General features: G+C 36.0%; 2 protein-coding genes across 7 annotated transcripts in view; one reads left to right on the forward strand and one right to left on the reverse strand.

Annotated features, from left to right (window-relative positions):
* LOC108073711 (hdc homolog, cell cycle regulator) overlaps positions 1-22,284 on the reverse strand; it is a 93,612-nt gene that overhangs the window by 43,577 nt on the left and 27,751 nt on the right. The window contains exon 2 of the mRNA XM_017165446.3: positions 10,392-10,488. Within this exon, the coding sequence (XP_017020935.1) occupies positions 10,392-10,488 (97 nt within the window). The remainder of the gene's footprint in view (positions 1-10,391; positions 10,489-22,284) is intronic.
* On the forward strand, positions 12,768-15,235 carry LOC108073712 (uncharacterized). Of its 6 annotated transcripts, none has more exons than XM_070286305.1 (5): positions 12,768-12,894; positions 14,286-14,571; positions 14,647-14,729; positions 14,784-14,919; positions 14,977-15,235. In XM_070286305.1, exons 2-5 carry the CDS (start codon positions 14,451-14,453, stop codon positions 15,078-15,080), a joined length of 444 nt encoding a protein of 147 aa, XP_070142406.1. In that variant the 5' UTR covers positions 12,768-12,894; positions 14,286-14,450; the 3' UTR covers positions 15,081-15,235. The 6 variants fall into 6 exon arrangements, 5 of the variants coding, with proteins under 5 accessions (XP_070142406.1, XP_070142408.1, XP_070142407.1 ...); XR_011445084.1 differs by having other exon boundaries at positions 12,773-12,894; positions 14,286-14,581; positions 14,787-14,919; XM_070286307.1 differs by having other exon boundaries at positions 12,775-12,894; positions 14,286-14,581.

Genomic DNA, 22,284 nt, shown 5'->3' on the forward strand with positions numbered 1-22,284 from the left:
ATATATTATTCAAGGCGAAGGTCGAAACAGAAAATGTGGGGGCTTGTTTTTTTTTAGGAGGGTTTTCCCTCTGTATATATGCGTGGGAAAAATCTCAGTTTTTGGGGGAAAGAGCTTCAGCTTTAAGTGGGATTTTATGGCATTCGGGGTAGACACAATTTAATATCGAAGGAGAATAAAAAATAAATACGGTAAGGTGTCTGAACCTGCTGCACACACAGACAATAAATAGCCGGGGTCTTGGGCAATAAAAGTTGATATTCCTTTCCCTTTTTTGCCGTAAATATTTGATATTTAAATTTGGAATTTCGTTGGTATAAAGTCAAGAGAAGAGAGAGGGCGGGCGAGAGACGAGGCTTTGTCATAAAATTGATTGGTTTCCCTTCTGACCTTCCTTGGCAATGCTGCTCCTTGTCCATTTTCAGGTTCAAAGCGCATTTTCAGAGGTCTTTCTTCTTTCTTTTTAGCTTTTTGTTGTACGACAGGTGTTGGAATACGGACGAACTGCTCAACGAAGCGGAGTGGCAGTAAGAAAAAAAAATATATATATGTATATTTAAGGTATATGTAAAAAATAAAATAAAAACAACAATTGCTCAATTGAACGAGGTCAGTGGCTGGACGAAAGCAGGCAACACAAAAACTGATAAAAGGGAAAAGGAAAAGGGAAATGGAAGTGGAAATGGAGTTAAGTTCAGGCTACTGCTGCTGCCACTGCAACCAGCTGCTGTTATTAAAAAGTTTTCGCCTAATTGGCAACTTTGTAGACAGACGCCGAAAAACCGCCAAAAGAAGCATAAAAATTTGACCAAAAAATTTGATAAAGTCAGGCCAAGAGAAAATTAACAAGGAGAAGGGGGTTCTATGCTTAAAATGCTCTGAAATAGGTTTAAAAATATTTTAGAATTTATATATAGATTTTAAAATATTTAAAAATTATGTAGAAACTTGAAAAATTACCATAAAACCTTAGAGTATAATAATAACAACCATTTGCCGAACCAAAAATAAAATAAAAAACCCCCCAAAAGTCTAAAAATAAAAATCCACAAAGTGTAAATCGAAACCCCCCACGAAAACCCATTGAGGATGCAAGTCCTTGGCAAGTTCACTTGGATAATGGCCAACATAAAGTCAGCTTAAGAACCGTTATGACTGCAACACCACCAAAGTGAGCAGCAAATGTTGCAAGTTTAAGGGATAACAAAAAAAGCAAAAAATACGAGTTGGGAAGGGAGACACAATAGCCAACTTGTTCTCTCTTTGATTTTATGGCCAGAAATTGGTAATTTCAGCGCACATCGGATAAAACGAGATGAGGCGAACAAGGATAATGACGTTGTCCCTGTCGTGCTGCATGGGAATGGGCGATAAAAAGCATTTTCCCGGCTCAGAAGCAGCTCAGAAATATCGTTCGATTATTTGGCCATAAGCTAGAGCCAGTCAACGATCATAGAGGTTATCGTGGGGATTTTCTTTAAACGAAAAACTATCACTATAATTTAATATTTAAGGATTATCCCCCCCACAGAGATGACTTCACACCCTTCACCTAGTTAATTCATAAAATTTGTAAAGGCCCTGAATTCAACTGCAATTTAAGTGTTTTAAATGCATAATTAACGTTTTCCATTTACCTTTTGTTTATGCGCCAACTGGCCTTGTTGTTTTTGTTCGTCTGTTTTCGGTTTGTTTGTTGTCGTCGTCATGACAGCCGAAAAACATTAAATTTATTTTTGCATGCCCCCTCGAAAAAAATTACTTTGAATTTTTCAATGTGCAAGCTGCTACTGCTGCTGCTGCTGCAAACTAAACAAATTAAGCAATTTATTTTCATTAACACAAATAAAACTAAAGAAACATTAATTTGATGCCCTCAAGCGTGACCACGCCCCAAACGAAAAAAAATCAAAAAGAACGAGAGAAAAAGTTTTCAAACTTGAAGAAAATTTTAATTGAATTTCGCTCACACATATGTTGACATGGAAAACCAGCTAACAATTACGAGAGAAAAATGTAACATAAATCAAAGTCAAATGGGAAAACATCGAACAACATGGTACATTAAAACCCCCAGCAAAACTAAAGCTGAACTAAGGAGATTTATAGGCCCGAAATGGGGGTGATGTAGTAGTAGGTGTCTCGCATTCAGTCTGGCAACAAACTTGAGGGTGTAGAGCGGTTTTAGGAATTATGTCATCGCCAGCAATGAAATCGATTCAATTAAAATGTTTTTGCGAAGCTCAGAAGAGGGACGATTGCATTAGGGATGGGAAATGTATTGATAAATGAGTAATATATTAGGAGAGAGCATTTGAAAATGTTCAAATTAACTAAATTTTTCATTTTGGTGTGATCATTTATCGATAAAATCGATATTTTTATACATAAAATATCAGCTTTTTGGATATTTTCAGTTTTAAATGACATATAAGATATGGAAAACGATTATTTCATATTTCAAAATTATATTTTCATGTAGTTTATATATTATCCATCTTAATTTATCGAAAATATCGATATTTATTTATATCGTCAACTCGAATATTCAAATATTTCTTTATATTTCAAAACCTATTTTTATCTCGATAAAATTGTTCTTCTCGAAATGCATATCTATTAAATGAATCTGGTGCCTCCGAATTACAATAATTTTCAATAAGCTTTACTTGATTGATATTCCACAGCGCACAATTAGACTGCAGTTGCGCTTGGCTCTCGACATCTCTGACACTTGAAAACGCTCAACGACGACGAAGATGATGATGATGACTATAATGATAACGATGATTGCCGTGGTGATGATCGTCATTAGCATCGAGCAACGGACATTATGTCAGTCAGGCAGCTGTCATACAGCCAGTCAAAGTTGTCTGTTCCCCCAGCTCAATTGTCCGGGCTCGAAGGCAAACAATCCCCGAAATTCACTCAAACAAATGAAATAAAATAAAGTAAAATAATGTACATATAAATTACATTTCCAGACTGCAGACTGCACCTCATCCTCAACGGTTTCATTTTATTTCTCCCCCCCATACATTTGGCCAATTTCTCTCTCTTCAAGGCAAATGAAGCGTTAAAAAAAAAGAAGAGGAAAAGAAGCGAAAATAAAAAAAACGAAAAAACACCAAACAAAATTGCAACCCGTTGCGGTTCAGTGGCACAACGGCAGCTGCAATTGCAACTGCAACATACACGTCAGTACAACGAAAAATAATTCCAGGCCGAGCCTTAAAAATTTCAATTAACTTTCGAGCGAGAAAACAATGCCAGAGAAATGCGGAAAATTGTTGGCGAAAATAAGTGATAAATATATGAAATATTTTCGTACATCATAATGGCAAACGAAATGGATTTTAAATGTTAAGCAGAAAAGCCCTCAATGAATAATAAAATAAGAATTAAAGTCTGCGAAATGCATGAGTTTATAAACATATTTATTTTGTCAAAGTTAATTAAATTTACACAGATTAAATGGCGTAATCAGGTTGACAAATATTTAAATTACTCTTTTGTCTCTAACTAAAAAAGCCATTTAAATATAATATGTACTTATTTTCTGCCTCCATAGCTTAACGGAATTTTAGAAATGTATTTTAGACAAACAATCAATTAAGTTGAATTGAATAAATAAATATTTAAAATTAAAATTGACTAGGAAAACATATTGACAAATGTGATTAGATTAATTTTTAGTATCTGTGAAATTTGAAGTTCAAATTTTAAACTTTAGGGGCTTTTAAAACCATGCCATTAAATAAACTTGTGAGATTTAAGTGGAAGCTGAATTGAAATGTCAGTTAACTCATTGACCTTGCTGCACTTTTAGCCATTTAAACATTTTAAACATTTTCGATTTTTATGTTCATAAAGGCCTCGATTTGGACTTGGGGCTCCAACACCTCCATTGCTTAAGTAAACTGAGTACAGTAAATGCTCTTTAAATTGAACGTAAGATTTTTTTAATAATATTTAATACAATTTAAGGGTTAGCTTATACTTGAAACAATTGTTTAATATCTTTAAATATCTCTGAAAATATAAAGAAATTTAATTTTGATTGATTCCCTTCATCTAGCACTCACTGTACCTTATAAACAAAGCCACACTTTTGTTTTTATACACATATAGCATATGTCCATTTGTATTTGTACAACTTTTCGTGTGTGTGTGCGATAAATCTAAATGAAATCATAAAATTTGAGACGCGAGACAAAGTTGATGTTTTGTGGGTGTGAGATTAACTCAAGCGAAGAAAGAGACAAGAGATCAGGCGTATATATAGTATATATACACTGCTGATTTTCTCACTCGACTGTTATTGCTATTATTGTTGTCGATTGTAAACAAATGCTTAATTGTTGAATGCAAATGACGCTGACATTTTTTTGTTGTATTTTTTATTTAATTTTTGTGATCTCTGCAAGTGTGGGCAGACTTTCAAGTGTTTGTGTTATTTTTTTTAGGTTAAATAAATGTGCGTGTATGTACAAGTGTATGCGTGCTCGTTAACATCAAAAGTCAATGCATTTTAAATTTGTTTAATGCGCGCCTTTTTTAGCATTTGCGGTTGTAATTAACGCGACCAACGAGAGTTCACTGTGGTGTGAGGACTAGTGAAAAATAAAATACTAAGAAATATATAGAATGACTTTAAATAAATAAAAATTTGAAAATTTTCAAAATTTTACAGAACTTGTTCAACAATTTTTTTAATATTTTACACATTTTCATATACTATAATAATTTTTGTACATTTCCCATTTTTAGTTACTTTATTAAACTCTCGAATTCTTCACTCTAGATCTCCTTCCTTCGTTTTATTTTAATACAATTTCCTCCCCTTAGCTCCACTGTACATCTTACAGCCACAAAGAGCTAATCGATGTGATAAAAGTAAATACTCAATATGAGATGACAGGCAGGACAGAAGAACGCGGGACTTTTGTTGAGATGTCTCTTGGTTGGGCCCCACCTTTCCTCCCTACTTGGTTACCTGTTGCCCCTAATCCTCTCTGCTCCGCCAGGTTGACATTTGGTTTACGCTGTTTATGGCGGCAGAAAACCAAGGCAAGTTCAACAACATTTCAATGTCGGTCGCTGGGTCTACTACTACTGTGTGTCTTCTGTCTTCTCTCCACTCGGAGCCCCTCTCTTTCAATCATTCTCAATGTCTGTCAGGACATGTCTTCGTCTTAGTCTGTCCAAGGACGGCGCCGACATTATCCTGTGCCTGTCTCAGCCAGGCGGCAAAACTTAACGACGGGAAATGCGGGAAAATCACCTAAATATATACAGAAAGAGAAGTGGGATGGATGGAACGAGAGCGAAAGAGACATAACCGCAATAAGTTGATGAGAAAATTGAAATTAAATTTTCCCCACAAAATGCCATTCCAAATTGGCTACCGAAAAAGGACCTCTAAGCCGATTGGGTCAATGAACTGTGTTTGGGGATCAGAGACAAGACAAGACACAAATGCGGTTAATGTTGTAATAGGTGGGGTTTTGTAAGTTAACTAACTAAGTTTAGGTAAAGAAATGTGAATAATTAAGTTAGAATATGAATAAATTAAATAGTTTTGAATTTTATAAAGTCCTATTTAAAATATTTTTCATTAAGATTAAGGTTTGGCTGACCTGTTTTGAAGAAAACAAAATAAATAAGTCTCCTAAATAATACTGATATATATAAATACATCAATTATATCTTAAAATATTATAAAATCCCTTTCATTTCTCCTTTTAAAACCCACAATATGCTCCTGTAAATTTCCCCCTTACTGTATCTGCATCTTATGCTTATTAGAAATATGTTTTTGTCACTGCCTCGAAGGCATTTAATTAAGCTTAGCAACCGACAACCACGGGGGCCAAGAAACTTGGATAGAAATACATATACAAAAGCCAGCACAAACATAATTATTCATTTTCATTGCGCACTTTGGAGGCACTTGAGCAAATTTTGTGCAATTTGCACCACGCAAAAGTGCAGAAATTGAAATAAATGGTTGATAAGCAAAAGGGGTTGAGCAGACAGAGAGAGAGTGCTACAAATGGAGTGGAGTTGTGTGCTTGCAGCAGCCACTGCAGCAACGGTGTCTGCAACATGTTGCCATGACAATGACTGTCGACGTTTGGCGCCGTCTGGCAAAAACATACACATATACACACACCCGTGGATCAACTATATAGTATAGTATAAGTACAAACGCAGACAGACATACCACAATGCATATCAAATGCTTAAATGACAACAGCAACATCTCCGCCTCCGGCAGCAAAAGCATCAGCAATTGCACAGAAAAAAAAAATATTAAAAATATAGAAAAGGTTACTTTAATAGTAAACAGGTATATCGAAGTTATAATTATCGAAATATATCGAATTTAACGTAAAGTATTGTTATTAATCGGTAAATATTCGATAATTACTTATATAAATTTTATTTATACCACTTTATCGATAATAGTTAATCAATATATGAAGCAGAATAACCATTGAATGCCACAATATCGATTTATACATAAATTTTTGCCTTAAGTATCGAAGAAGTATCGATAGATTGATATTACTTCCCAGCCCTCTTTCATAAAAACCATTAAACATTGACCCTTGACATACAGAAAACACTAAAATTTTAGTTTCCTTTCCCTTTTCAGTATTTCTATTACAAAATTTACCCAAATTTCCTCTCTCTGCATTAGCCACATCAACGTGTGACAAAGCTCGGGGGGCCAAAAGCGGGTAATGTGGCGGGAAGGCAGCCCCGAAAGACAGTTACAATAAATGTCATGTTTAAGGCAGTCAAGCGACGTACATCAGTCCTCGAGAAGAAGGGACTGGATGGAACTGCCTGCCCAGGCAGTAGAATCAGCATCAACAGCAGCAGCAGCAGCAGCATCAGCCAAACTCCATCAGCAACATCCGCGCTCAATGGCAACAACTTTGGCAAACATGGCCCGAAGCAATGCCACCACTCGTACCTGAGTGGGCGTAGACAAGTCTGAGACGTAGAGAACTTGTGCATAAATTTACTGGCTTTAATAAAAATTTAAATCCGCATGGAATTTGTACTGCAATGTCCCGACTATATAGTGTTTGTTGTAGCATATGCCACACTTTTTTTATATTTTTATTGCTGCTCCTTTGAGCACGGCTTTTGTAGACTGCATAAATTTTTGGGCCTGTCCAGTGGCGCCCCATCAACTGAATTTTTTTGTTCACCATTCCAGTGGAATTTTCAGTTCAAAAAAAATTCGCTGACACTTGCAAAGAACGAACTGAAAACACTTTGGAGGCAGAGAATGTGCAGCCATCAATCTGTGGAAGTGTCGCCCCTTCAGAGTTCAGAAAAAATATAAATTGAAAGGAAATTAAGGAAACGAAACTTAGGATACTCTTTAATAAATATTTTCTAGATATCTTTTAAAAATATTATAAATGGTTTCCCATAAAGCAATAGTATCCATTATGTCCCAAGACTTCCTTTCAATCGAAAAACTATCTTCTAAAGAGTGTCAGCAAAAGCGGAAATCAAAAACCAATGAGAGTGCCTGACGTTCTTCTACTTTTACTTCTGACTTTGACAACAAACTCGGGAAAATTTCCGCCAACGAGTGCCAAAGGAAATGCCCTGTAATGTCAGTTGAAAATTGCGAGAAAATAATAAAAATAAATAAAGAATTATCTCAAAGGTTTAGAGGAACATTTATTTATTTCTATTCAAAATTGAAATTTCAGACTGCGATTGCAGACACAGACACAGGAATACAGACACCAACATGTGGCGTTTTGCTCATCAATCATTTATATAAAAAAACTTATTTTCTTGCTTAAAGTTTGCTCTGCAAAAGAATTCGCTTCGCCCGAAAGACAAAGATTGATTGGCATATAAAAACGGCACCCAAAATATAAGAAAACAGAGCAGATCTCTCAACTGAATCATTGGACACACCCCTTTGAATATAATATTAACAAGAAAATAAAAAAGGATTAAGGAAGAGATGAAACAATTAGCAGATGTGCGGACTGAGTCCGAATTGAAGTTCAATCCCCGGCGTTCTGTTAATCATAATTATGGTGCTCGTCTCTCTGCCTCTTTTTTTAGCATTTATTTTTTGACACAAATCCCTTGACGGCCGAAATGTCGACAGCTGATTGGAAGATAAGATGAGGGGGTTAGGGTTTGGGTTAACCCTCTCGAGTCTATGATATGCTGATTAAAAAATCAACCAAGCCAAAGGCAACAACCCTTTCGGGACTCATTGCTCAAATTGCTTGATGATTAACAAGTTGACTTGTGTTAATTATGACGAACAGAGAGAATCCAACCGGTTTTTCTTTCGATTTGATCCGCCTTGTTTGGCTTTGGGCTTAGGGAAAGCCTTGGGGCAAACAACCAGAGGAGCCAGAGGATAGTCCAATCGAAAAACTTTGAAAACTTTTCTTGCCTGCATTTTTCGTCTTCAGTTGTTCCAGTTCTTTAAGCCAACAAATCCTAGACAGAAAAGAATTTAATACGCCAACGCGTTGCCTTGGTTTTAGGTTTGAGGTTTCGGGTTCGAGTTTGGGTTCTCTGGATTCTCAATTCTGGGGTTGCATGGCATTTTGAATGGCATTAAATATTTATAAATTCAATACGAAATGCAATTCGGAATGCATGCCAAAAAGGAGCAGCACAAATGCTGGCAACAACAACAAACAGATTGAATTGTAAAGTTTTTAAAAGCAATTCGCTTGCCAGACAATGCTTTCTCACTCACACTCTCAGGCTTTTTCTCCTTGGGGGAGCAGCTGCAGCTACAGATAGAGATACAGATACATATACAGAGATACCAGCTACAATTTTGGCCACACGCAAAACATATTCAAAGTCCTGGGAGACAGGTGAGAAGGGCAGAGACAGTGCCTGCGAAAATCCCTCTCCCTTTCCGTCTGATACTTATGAAATATTCAGGGGCGCACTCCAAGGATTTCTGCATCTCTTGGATGCGAGTGCGTTATGATTTCATGAGTTCTGCTGACCAGAGAAGAGATCCGCCGCTCGACTCCACACAAAACCACAAAACGGAGAGCAGTTCGCCTTGGAGGAGGCTCGCTAATTGCCACTTGAAAACAATCCCCCGAAGCCCGAATAGTCGGGTTCAGACTGCGGCTTCAAAAGGGGTTTACACTCGGTTCATTTGGTTTGCTCGGTTCAATACACTCGCCGCCACAGCCACAGCCACAGATTCAGCTTCAACCGCAAACCCAATCATATCAATCGAAGCAACATTACACAAAGGAGCCTATATATAATCCATAACAATTGTGCAGTTTGAAGGGCTTAAGTAGGCATCCTCCTTCCTTCGAAATGCACAGAAAATAATGAGTGTATTTCTAGGAATTTTTCTAGAAATAGTTAGGGTTTATAAACAAGACTCGGGAATAAATTATTTAAATACTTAACGACCTCATTTTGTAATAGATTTATTGTTTGATATTTATTTTCAAGTGCTTTTCTTTTTTCAGTGAAAATCATTTTACACTTGAGCCCTCAATGATACCCCCTTTCTTATACTCAACACCCACGCCCCTGAAATTGCCTGCGTTGGCATTACACCAAGTGTAAACAGAAATCCAAAACAATTCCAAAGGGGATATATAAAATAAAGTAAAAAGAAAATAAGAGGAAAAATAAAAACGATTGAATGAGAGGCGGCAAGATTGAAAGATAAGCAGGCAGACCAAAGACTTTTTCCTCTTGATTGGCTTCCAATGCACTCATTCACAATCGATGATCCCAATACACCGAAAGAAATGAATAGGTAAGTTCATTTTAGACTTAAAAATAATTTAATTAATTTTAAATAAGATTAAGCAAAATTTGTTAATAAGAAAAAGCTAACCAAAACTCTTATTAATAATATCTTGACTATTTTATTTTGATTAAATATTTTTCACATCTGTCAAAAACTCTTATAAAGAAAACCTGACCTGTTTTCCCACTTCTCAGCTTATTTTCCTAGCTAAAACTGCTGCCTCTCATGTGACTGAAAAAACAGCTTAGACAATGAATATTTGTATTTTTCTTAGCTGCATTTTTAGATCGCTTCTTCCCAAGAATTCTAGCTCAGCCAGCCAGCCTCCAGAGCAGACCAGCTGGAAATTATCTAATCCAGTAAACAGTCCCTCCCCCATCTCCTCCCTCCTCCTAAGGCATATCCAATTGCAAGTTTGCCAAGTCAGGCAGATTTTTGTTTGTGTTTCCTTCCAAGAAAGCAAAGTCAGGCACAAACTTAGCGGTTTCTCAATGAGTGAATACTAATAAGCGGAGTAGCAGTGAATGAACATATATATATGCAAAGATATATATATATTCAAAGATATTTATTCATGGACATAACTCACCTTGACTTGATAAGAATTCAAACGAGTCTTTGGCAGCAAATTGAACGACGTAAAGTCCAGGCGACGTGAAAAGATCCCATTGCAGCCAGATGTGGAGCTAAAAGTAAAATAGACAGACAAGAAAAAATATATAAGTAAATATATCATAGAAAAAGATAGATAAGCGCAATATAAATACGAATGCGAATTCCATCTCACTCTAAATAAAAATGTAAATTCGATGACAGCTTGGAAATTGCATATGACAAGCGAGCGGAAATTCCTTGGAGCTCGAATTCAAGCCGGATGGCTTTGGTGATAAGGATTTCCCCACTCTAAAGTATAAATTGGCTCTAAGCCACGTAACATTTCGCCAGGGAGCTCTGACTAATCGAATATATAAACACGAGTAAAAATATGCATTATTATTACGTGACTTTTTAGTTTTATTTCGATAACAGAAACAGTGCACGCTCAATATAATGAGACAAGGTCTTCAACTAAAAATATTTTAGTTTCAAATTTATTTAAAGTCAAATTAATTTTTACTTAGAAATCATTGAAAAAGCAAAAGTAAACGCTATAATTCCCAAGAGGTTCAAGCTGTATACAGCTGGAAACTATTTAAAAAGTACATTAAAATGTAAAATTTAGTTTATTTTTAATATTTTAAAATATATTTTCATGCCATTTCCTTTGTTTACTTTTTGAATGTTTACCCACAATTTCTTTTTTCTTTTTCATAATCCATTTTCACAATCTCTCTGACGTCATTGCCCACATAAAGTAAAACGAAATTTGTTTAAATATCTTAAGAGCTTACGAACGAAAGCCAACGTACAAAATTATAAAATTAAAACAAATAAAATTTAATTTAATTCCGTCAAGCTGAGTTGCTTTATTTGTTGTTGTTTTTTTTCGGCACGGGGTGCTGAGAATTTTTGGTATTCTTTTTTTTTTTTTTTTTCTTGCTGCTTGTTACTGCCTACAGCCAAAGCAAATAAAGTTATCAACAATGCTCAATATAAAACAAAAACAAGAAAGGAAGCTAACTTCGGCACGCCGAAGTTTGTATACCCTTGCAGATTGGTTTTGAGGTTTATATTATAGATTTAAATGCTGAAAACACTCACAAAACAGAGTTTCATTACATGTTACCTATACTTATTATGTTTAAAGTTTGACAGTTACAGTTTTACATTTTCTCTACATCTACCGATCGGTTTATATGGCAGCTATATGATATAGTTGTCCGATTTTTATGAAATTTATACCATAATTCTAGAATAATAAAAAAAGCTTATATCTCAGAGTAGATAAACATACGTTGAAAAACAACGAAGCTATAATTTTTTTTCCTATTTATTTCTCGACCGTTCCTATGGCAGCTATATCATATAGTCGTCCGATTTTCATAAAATTTTTACCAAAATTCTGAAATAATATAAAACGGCCATATCTAAAAAATGGTGCAAAAATGTTGAAAAACAGCAAAGGTATAATTTTTTTTCGAAAAATATATCGAACATTTGTATGGCAGCTATATGATATAGTCGTCCGATCCGGCCCGTTCCGACATATATAGCAGTGAGAGCATATAGAAGACTATATGCAAAGTTTCATTCAGATAGCTTTAAAACTGAGGGACTAGTTTGCGTAGAAACAGACAGACAGACAGACGGACAGACGGACAGACAGACAGACGGACAGACGGACAGACAGACAGACGGACAGACGGACATGGCTAGATCGACTCGGCTGTTGATGCTGATCAAGAATATATATACTTTATAGGGTCGGAAATGTCTCCTTCACTGCGTTGCAAACTTCTGACTGAAATTATAATACCCTGCAAGGGTATAAAAAATACAAGAAAAAAATAAAAACAACAACGAAAAATATTAAGAAAACGAAAACGAAAGCAAACAGAAAATGTGCAAAAACGGCAATAAGAAAGAGAGTGAGAGAAGAAACTTCAAGAGACAAAACAGTCGAATTTATTTGTTGTCTCGGTCTCAGCTGACCTTGACATTGAATAGATTTTGTTTTGTGTTTCAGAGTCTCTCTTTTTTTTTTTTTGTCCAGCTTTTATTAGCATTTATTTTAATTTTAATTTTATTTCCACAACGCTCTCCCTGGCTCTTATCAACCCCGCAGGGGGGAGTGAGTGAGTGGGAGTGCCATTGGCTCATGTGTGGAATTTCAACTTATCTGCTTGAGTTTCGAATTATAAAAAAAGCAAGAAAAACCTTATCTGGTTGTGGGACTTGAACTCACTTTTTTTCTGTCATTAGAAATGCTATAACAATACGTTGTTTATTTACACCTTGGCTTCGATTATATAACGTAAACAAAGCAGACTGAATGTCTCGTCATAGCAGCTTTGTTCCCTTTTTTTCTTAAAATTAGTCATCGGTTTTTGCTAATCACCAAAACGGGGCGAAATTTGTAATTTATTTTTTTAAAGCAGCAATTACAGGCGGCGGTAAGGAAATTCAATTTGAAAAGGTTAATTAACCAAACCGTACGTACATTCCACCCACAAAATGGCCCCTCGTAACCTCAACCCCATCAATAATAATTTCGAGATTCTGCTAATTTGGGCAATATATGAATTTTAATTCGAATTTTATATTGCCAAGCCAGCAGCAGCAGCAGCTGGCCGAGCTCTTTATTGTTTGCTTATTGATCGGATCTCGCACTCCAGATCGAGATGTGCACGGCTAATGAATTTTAATGGCCCAAATGCGTTGGCCTTTCCGCCTCTGCCACCACCACTGCCTATTATTTTGGCCGGAACACGTGCGGGGGCCTTCTTTCTCGGACCTTCTTTCGATATTATAGAACGAATGCGATCTCGATTTTAACGATCGCAAAAGTACACTACCCTTCCTTATGCGGTTCACAATGTGATACAATAAAGTCAGCCATCGTATATGGTTTGTTTATGAAAAGAAATATTGTTTTTATGCACCTATTTAATTTGGGCATCGAATTTATGGAGCACAGAGTAATTATAAATTATTATCACATCTTAGACACTCGCATTTAATCGTTTTTTAATTGAGAAACTTGGTGAATGAGATTTTTAGTTGGTCTGAGGGTCAAGAAGTTAATCGATTAAATTATTGCATTTATCGGGTTTGTATATCGTTTATACTTTTTCAATATTTTTTTTGTAAATGTTGAAATATAACTCCGATATATCGATATCCATTTATTTATTTAATGGATTTTTTCCAGCAAAATTATCGAATTTTCTTATATATTATACGCACAAATTTTAAGTATTTATATTAATTATATTTATATACAAACTTTTCTATAAAATATCGATAAAGTTAGGGTATTAAATTATAAATTTGGTGTGGCATAATGAACAAATTTGTGTATTTAACCAGACAATCGTTTCAAGATCTTTCAACTGACTCACAAGTCGGATCCGCCTCCTGTCATCTCCATCTATATAGCGTATATATGCCTGTCTGTCATAGGAACAATCGATACTCATTGGTTTAGTGGGCTGTGCCCGCTCTTCCTGTCTGGACTTGAATGGAGTTCAACTGAAGTGCAGGGCCAGCCAGCTGGATATGTCCAAAACCGAAACTGAAGCCAAAGAATCAGAAACTCAGTCCGATTCCAAGTCCGATGAATGCTGTAATTTATAGGCGGCGTCGCTTCCGTCCGACGGCTGTCAAATTGAATGGGCCGAGTTGAGTTGAGTTGAGCACCCAAGACAAAGGCGTTTCGAATTAGAATACCAAACATTATCACATGTTCCGAGCAGCTGACTCTGACCTTGAAATGGTCGGAAAAAAAAAACCACAAACGAAAAGTGTTGTCGAATTGGCTCTTTGGTAGCCAAATATTGGGGGGTTTTAAATGAGAATATATTTTCTAAATATATTTTTGTAGATTCTTCCAGAAGCAAATATAATAAATATTCAAGAATATGGTGATTCGGATATTATTTTCCACTACTTGTGAAGAGCTGATGATGGTCTAAGGTCAAGTACTAATCATTTTCGGTTTTGTTAAGATCGTTTTGGGGGAGGCCTTCGTCCAGCTGTCAGTCGAGAGATGAAATGTCGGGGACGAAGGCTAAAGTCGTGCTGCTGCTGTGTAGACTTGCGAGCGGGATGTTTCTTCCTGGCGATCTTTGAAATGTTTACGGCGGTCCTTGGCTTAATGGTGGGCGAAGGTAAGCGGAGGTAAGCTCACCTATTGGATTCGATTATGCACTTTACTTGAGAAACCCTATATCTTCCATCTGCAGGGAGTCGTCTACTTTTGATCGGTCGTTTTGCCTATATGCTGCATTTAATTGGGTCCCTTTTTCTGCTGATGAGCTGTTTCTGGGTATGTGATCTGCCTTTTTGTGACTACTCTCTGATCCCCTTGCATATCCTGCAGCAGATCGAAATCCTGGTGGTCATCTATCTGGGAGCGAATATCTTTCACCTGATCTTCTGCACTGCCTTTCTCATTGACTATGCTTTGAGTTGCCATTTTTGCGTATTCGAAGTCATCCCTTCCTGTGTGACATTAGGTGAGTATTTTTTATTTTTGAATATAATTAAATATTTAATATTAATTTAGTTTCCAGCATTTACTTCTGGATGGTGGCATTTGCCTACTTGCGACGCCTTCAATGGATGCACAATCCCGAGATCGACGACTAGGACTATAGTTTTCTCTATATTCTTCTAGACTGTATTTACATTAGCTCTATTTTCTATTTGGTTTTGGCCTTAATTTCACACTAATTTGTACATTTTTGCCTTTAATGTCAAAAGACAAAGAAAACAACAAACGAAAATTGCAGACAAAAGAGCAAAGTTCCGCAAATTGTTTGTCCAAAGAAATATTTTGTATTCGCCTGAAGGAAAATCAAATGAATTGCAGCCAATCAGAACTGCAGAGAGGGAGTGAGAGAGAGATGAAGGGGAAAACTAAACTATTTTACTTCTTGGAACCCAATCACTTCATTCCCGGGCAATTTTCAATCACGTGCTAAGTGCTGCCAGACGGAAAAGAGTCGATTTGTCTGCCGCTGCTGCCACGTTAGCATGCAACGATTGTAGCTGAGGGGGGGGAAAGCTCGGAGGAAAAACTGGAGCTGATTTGTGTGCTGCATAATTTTCCGTGCCACAAAAATGGAGGGATTGTTTAGAGAGTACAGAGGGAAGAGGCCAACGGCAACCATCAAGTGGCAAACTATTTGCCCTATCACGTACAAATTAAAAATGTGAAATGTTTCAATTTCTGTCTCTCGGTCTTCTCTGTGCTTTGGCGATTGCCACACAGCCAAAGCAAATACAACAGCAATGAGCTGTTGTTCCACTACGAGTTCAATATTGTGGATCCCCTTTACCGGCCAATTCCTCGCCACCTCTGTATAAGGCCCCCTCTTCGTCGGTCGCCATCTCCATCGGTTTATGTAAATTCATTTGCGGTGACTTTGCTTTGGCGCCCAATTAGTTTAATTTATGCAAATACAGAGCGGGCCAGTGACAGTGCGCGGCAGAGGTGTAAGGCGTAATAGATGAGAAAACAAAAAATAGATCGATAACTAGTTTAATTTCAAAATGTATATAATTGATAATGTAATTTATCAACTTGGTAATTTCTATTTTCTAGGAAAATATTTCAAGCTGCAAGTTTCAATCGAAAGGTAATCGATTTTTTCGATTAATTATCGATTATTAAAAATATTGATTATAATCATTGTCTCATTTAATTATTATGAATAAAATATAATTAATTTACAAATTACATTTTATAACAATATCTGAAACAATTTTATCGAAATAAAACAAATGTTTAAAGTAATCGATAACCATCACATTAATATTTTTTAATATTTTAATTTCTTTCCCATCAAATTTCAAGACTGACTTTATACTTATGCTCCCCACTGCTTTATATCTGCTATTCATATTTCGAGGCTGCTAAAATTAGATTTGTCTCCAAGCAGCTGTCGTATGTTGATGATTTTCGATGTTTGTCGATATTTCTCTTTGGTCAAACTTCGCTCTGCTCTACTCCAATCTCCGATCTTTGATCTGATCTCATTTCTGTTATTTCTTCGACCCTCCGTTGGTTATCTCATCTGCATTTGAATGCAAATCAGACCTCAACTCTAAGTCAGTTTCTTCTTCCGATTGTTTTGGCCTCCAAGCAAATGGCATATAACTGCGATTTGCGAATCGCAATTAATCGGTGAATTAGAAAAAAAAAAGTTCTGGGCGCCGCCGCCACTTGTCGAATTTATTTATTTTTTCGACTTTATTTCCCAGTACCTGCCCGTGCGATTCCCCAGGCTCGCTTCCAACTGTCATAGAGATTTGTATTTTCGATAATTTGATTGCGATAGCTGTTATTTCGGCTGTGATGGGGGCCACACCTCTCTCAATAAATTAGACGCTGCCCAAAATGCGCAAATAAATGCAAAAATAATAATAATAATGCCAAAAGTAAATAGACGAGAGACGTACACAGTTTTCGTGCAATAGTCTCGTCTCACGTTTTTCCCATAAACAAAACTGGCTTTGGCTGTGGTGGTGGTGGTGGTGGGCCCCCAACACCTGAAATTCAATTTTAAATATATAAAAAATAAATAAATTTGGATATATTTCTTGGTTTTGGCGTTGCTTCTGGTTATTGATTAAGTCTGGCAATCCCATACCGCCCTTCCATTCGGTCACGCCCCTTCATTTGTTTCGCCTATCATTTGATTGAACTTTTCCCAAAGCGAAATGAAATCCGAAAAAAAGAAAAACTGCAGTAGGCCAAAACAAAGACAAAGACGAGATAAATCAATGCAAATAGGAGAGTGAGTGGTCATGGCAGGGAAAATAAAAAAAAACAACACTTGAAATGGCAAAGTTGGCACCTCAAGCGACGAATCAAACTCGAAATGGGTTTCCATCTTGCACTGAACTGAAAACCAAATCAAATCGAATCAAAAATATTATACTTTCATTTCTCTTTAGCCAAATTTTCTCCTTTTTGTTCAGGCATTGGGGTGTGGTTGATTTTTCATAATTTTCCCAGGCTTACAATACCAATAAACGCACCCGAAAAAAATAAATACAAAATGAAATAATAAATAAAAACATTTAAATCGAATTTTCCTTATCGGTATTTTGGGCAGCAAGAGAAGGAGGTAATGCATTTCCATGTTGCAGACATAAAAAAAAAATTACAAAATATATGAAATGTGATAGCTGGGTATATGCAATCTCGTCTGCAATGGAAATTAGATACAGTGGCCACTGCGAAAGATAGTCGAAATAAATAAAAAGGAAGCTTTAAAATTATCTATAAGGGTAGAGATAATTTTTAAAATTAAAAAACCCATAAAATATACAAAAAATAATATATCTTGAACTATTTTCATTAGACTTTGATCTCTATATTTTAAAATTAAGTTTTTAATTATTAAATTAACTCATTTTCTCCTATATTGACTACCAACTGTACTGCCATCTGATCTCAGCCAGAAAAAATAAAAATAAAAGTAGTAAAAAACTGACCGCATCGAGATGCAAGATCAGCAGCGGCGAGTGCATATTGATTAATGGATGCTAAATATTTAAAACATTTTCCAGACTGTGTTGTAGTTGTTTTTGTTGCTGCTGTGTAAAGCGAAACCATGAAAAGTTGCTGGCTGCTGTTATTAATTGTTGTAGTTTATGCCTTAAAACGGCAACCAGTTTAGCTGAATGACTATCGCATCTGTTCGATCTTAGTAAACGATCTCAAATTGCTGTGGAAAATGGAAACGAACTTTTAGCTTCAGTTAATTGCGCAAATTTAGCCAAGAGGCTCTGATTTAATCCATGGAAATAGCAAATGTTAATCATGTGGCTTGTGGGTTGTGTCTCTGTCTCTCTGGCACAAAAAGACAAACAGACAGACAGACGAACAAAACTCATTTCTTGCCACACATTCGCCGCCTTTGTTCCAAGTACGAAGCGGGCAAATTAATTAATAAAAAATACAAAGCGCGGGGGTAAAAGTAATGGAGAAAAAATGAAACAAATCGAAATAAGCATAAACAATGCTGAGCTAATTAAAGCAGCAGCAACACAGCCCAGCAGCAACAACAAATGCCAAGCCAGTCCGACCCACATCTAAATAAATGTTGAAAAATTAACAGAAAAAGGGGTATGCTCGATTATGGAAATACTTTTTAGTTGGAGTTTATAAATAAAACTATTTTTTGGGTGAACATTTAGTTACTCAATGTATTAAATAAAATATAATTAATAACTTTAAAGGGTTTAAAATATTTTTAGTAACATCTACAAATTGGTATATAGTTTAGAAAATTTAATAAAAACTAAATAAATAATAACTACTAAAAACCTAGTCACAAATCGACTTTACAATCGTGCTTACCTCTGGTTAGCTCTCCCACTTATTATAAAATAAAAACTGTTGCACTTGAAGCGCAACGTGAAAACATAAATCATGGCAAATATAAAAAAAGTCATTTTCCGAATCGAAATCCGCGCGCAAAAGGCCAACTTTGGCTGATGGGGTAAAAGGCGGCGGAGGGGCAGACAAGCCACGCATGAACTCGAACTGAACCTGACCTGAACTTTAAGCCCAGTAGCAATTGTCGGAGGAGGGCGTGTGCCCGTGCCAGCAGCCGACAGTTGCAAATAGCGAAGGGAAATTATCTGAGTGCACAGAGAATAATTTAGAATTTATTATGAAGGATGCGAGGGATTTATTAAACATGAAACAAAAGGGATTTTGAGTTTATAAATATTGTAAAAAATAGAAAAGAATTTAAAACAATAGAAGATATATAAATAATACAAATATAAATAGAAACCCTATATATATTCGTGTGACTTTAAGTTAATAGTTTCTCCAATTTTCCTATTTTCAAAATATAAATAATATTATTTTAAGTGTCTCACAATTTATTCGTGAATGTCACTAGAGTCAAATCAGGTTGATGAGCAATTGCATGGACACTCGCTGAAAGTAAACTAGTTCTCGAGCCTAGAGTCGCCCCAGAGGAGCAGCAGCAGCCTACATTCTGGGTGCGGTCTCCTTTCCAACACGAACTCAAACTTTAAGCCAAGTTAAGAGTGCAAGGAAAAGGCTTTAATGCTTTTTCGTAGCAGCAACAGAGAGTAGAGAGTGCAAGAAACCCATAAATTAGCCAAGAGTGCGCCTGCCGCCTGCCTTTGCCTTATCCGTGTGTGTGCGACGTGGTGGTGCTCCATCTGGGTTTGTGGTCAAATAAATAGAAAATTAGCCAGACATTGGCCAGCCAAGCAGCACAAGAAACGTACAAATAATGTGCTGGATGTTGCTGCAGCATAAAAGAGAGCAATAACAGGGCAAATAACACAACCAAAAACAACAACAACCTCGCACATTACCCAGCCAACCATTTCAATCGCGGAAGAGTCGCCTGCGACTCTTCTAGAAGATTAATTTGATCGCCTGCGACATCGCATTCTGATCGCTTTCCAATCTTCTGTTGGGAGAAAGTGTACCTACGAATGCGACTCTTCTAAGGGAGTCGCGGGGGGCTCTTCTGAAGGAGTCCCAGAGGAGTCTTATGGAAGACTCGCGGAAGAGTCTTGTGGAAGAGTCGCGGAAGAGTCTTGTGGAAGAGTCGCTGAAGTGTCGCCTTAAGAGAGTATAAGAGTTTTTAATTTCTTTTTTTTTTTGTTTTTTTAATTTTGTCATTCTTTATTTAATTTCATAATTTTTCTTCATTTCATTTTTCGACTTAACTAAGCTTAAATTTAACATATTTATTTTCTTTTCCTTCATTTTTAAGTTCTTTTTGTTTCTTATTTATTCTATCCTGCGCATGAACAAATCCAAAAGAATTCGGGAACTTTCTTAAACCTACACCTATACAAAAGAAAATTAAAATTAAATTAATTTCAATTATTTATTTTACTATTTTAAATAATACCTTTTATCGTTGAAAATACGTTTTGTATTTGTTCCTCGCCAAGTCAGTTTCATTATTTGTTTCACTTCTTTCACTTGTTTCACATGTTTCTTTTTTTTCACAAGGTTTAAAACGTTTTTGTGGCTCAGGATAAATAGCATCAAACATTCGCTTAATTGCCTTAGATTAGGAACTCATTTTAGTTCCAAAGAATATAAAACAAAAAACAAATAAATAAAACAAAAATCGTTTACCGAACAATTGAAAGTTACATACAGATCGACCGCAAAGACAAAAGATCGAAGTCAGACTAAATGAACACAGAAATATTGAAAGACGTTCGGTTGTTACTCCTATTCTCACTCAAATGTAATGCAATTTGTTTTTGTATAACTCTTTTGCTTTCGGACGCATTCTCTGCTTTGCATCTATGTACGGTACTTTAATCCCTCATTCCTTCATTTCCTAGTTTTTAACGCTAAAAAAATCGCCAAATAATCGCCCCCGCGATTCCCAGAAGACTCTTCTTGGGGATTTTCGTAAATTAGTCGTCCAGCAATCGCCAAAGCGACTCGCAGACGACTCTTTTTGGGGATTTTCGTAAATAAGTCATTCAACAATCGCCACCGCGATTCCCAGAAGACTCTTCTTCGGGATTCTCGAAAATTATATCACCAATGATCGCCACCGCGACTCGCAGAAGACTCTTCTTGGCGATTTTTGTAAATAAGTCCTCCAACAATCGCCAAAGCGACTCCCAGAAGACTCTTTCTGGCGACCGGCGATTCTAGAATCGCCAAATGGTTGGCAGGGAATTAGTTGCCATAAACTGAAGCATACATACATACATATAGACTACATATAGCCCCCAACCAAAACTGAAACTGAAACTGAAGCTAACCCAACGGCGGCAGAGGCAACAGCTCATTGCCGCTAATTAATTGCGAGCGGTCAGGCGGGCCCCACAAAGAGGTGTTTTGGCCAAGACGAACAGAGAGAGAGAGAGAGAGGGGAAGGGGAAGAGGGGAAGGTTTGATAGGGGATCCTATAAATTCACCAACGTCAGCAGCTGGCGGCCAGAAATTTAAGGCTCCTTTCAGCTGGAAGGAAAGGAAATCAAGACAAATTGAAGAAAGAGAAAATTCTTCTTAACGATTTGTTGGAATTCTTTAGATTTAAATAGAAAATGGTCATTAAGAGGGTCTTTAAAATTAAAAAATATATAATAGGAAAATAAATTTTAACACAATATAAATTTAAATAGTGAACAAAAAGTTTAAAAAGAATTAAATATTAAAAAGGTATTTAAAAAAAATATTTAAAATGTATTAAAAAAGTATCAATAATAACAGGACTTAAAAAAATAGTATCAAAAAAATAGTGTTAAAAAGTATATATTAAAAAAAGTATTAGCTGTTACAAAGAATATTGATAAAATTTAAGAATTTAGTGATTTTTATTAATTTTTTAATTTAATATTAATGTTATATATGTAATATTTGTACAAATCATAAAATAAATGCTAAATGCCTTAATTTTTTGTTTAGTAATATTTCAATTAAATATCTAAAATAAGTAGAGCATCTTAAAATATCTTGAAAATATTTCTTACTCTTATTATTTTCTTATTTTACCTCTTTAATATCTTTTTTAAATCTTACCTTATCTGTAACTAGTATGATTAAACCCTCGTCAGGCTAGGCTCCCTCATGACTCACGCAAGACTCAATAACTTGGAAATATTTTTTACGCTTGCGTGTTAATCGCAAACAAATTAAAACTAAAACACACACATACTAAAAATCCATATGAAAAAGAGGAGGGGACACATAGTACTATACACTCGACGTTGCTGTTAATGAAAATGCCACAAAATTCCCATAATGCATTTCGAGGCTGTGTGTCTAGGAGACAACTACGACTTCACGCTGTGCTGGGTCTACGACGGCGGCACTACGGAATAAAAAATACTACAAAAAC

This window comes from Drosophila kikkawai, chromosome 3R, assembly GCF_030179895.1.
Source record: "Drosophila kikkawai strain 14028-0561.14 chromosome 3R, DkikHiC1v2, whole genome shotgun sequence".
Taxonomy (NCBI): Eukaryota; Metazoa; Arthropoda; class Insecta; order Diptera; family Drosophilidae; genus Drosophila; species Drosophila kikkawai.

Coding starts and splice junctions, on each gene's coding strand:
- LOC108073712 (XM_070286305.1), top strand. CDS start 14,451: ATGAAATGTCGGGGACGAAGGCTAAAGTCGTGCTGCTGCTGTGTAGAC. Junction 14,730..14,783: donor TGCTGATGAGCTGTTTCTGG/GTATGTGATCTG, acceptor CATATCCTGCAG/CAGATCGAAATCCTGGTGGT. Junction 14,920..14,976: donor CCCTTCCTGTGTGACATTAG/GTGAGTATTTTT, acceptor TTTAGTTTCCAG/CATTTACTTCTGGATGGTGG.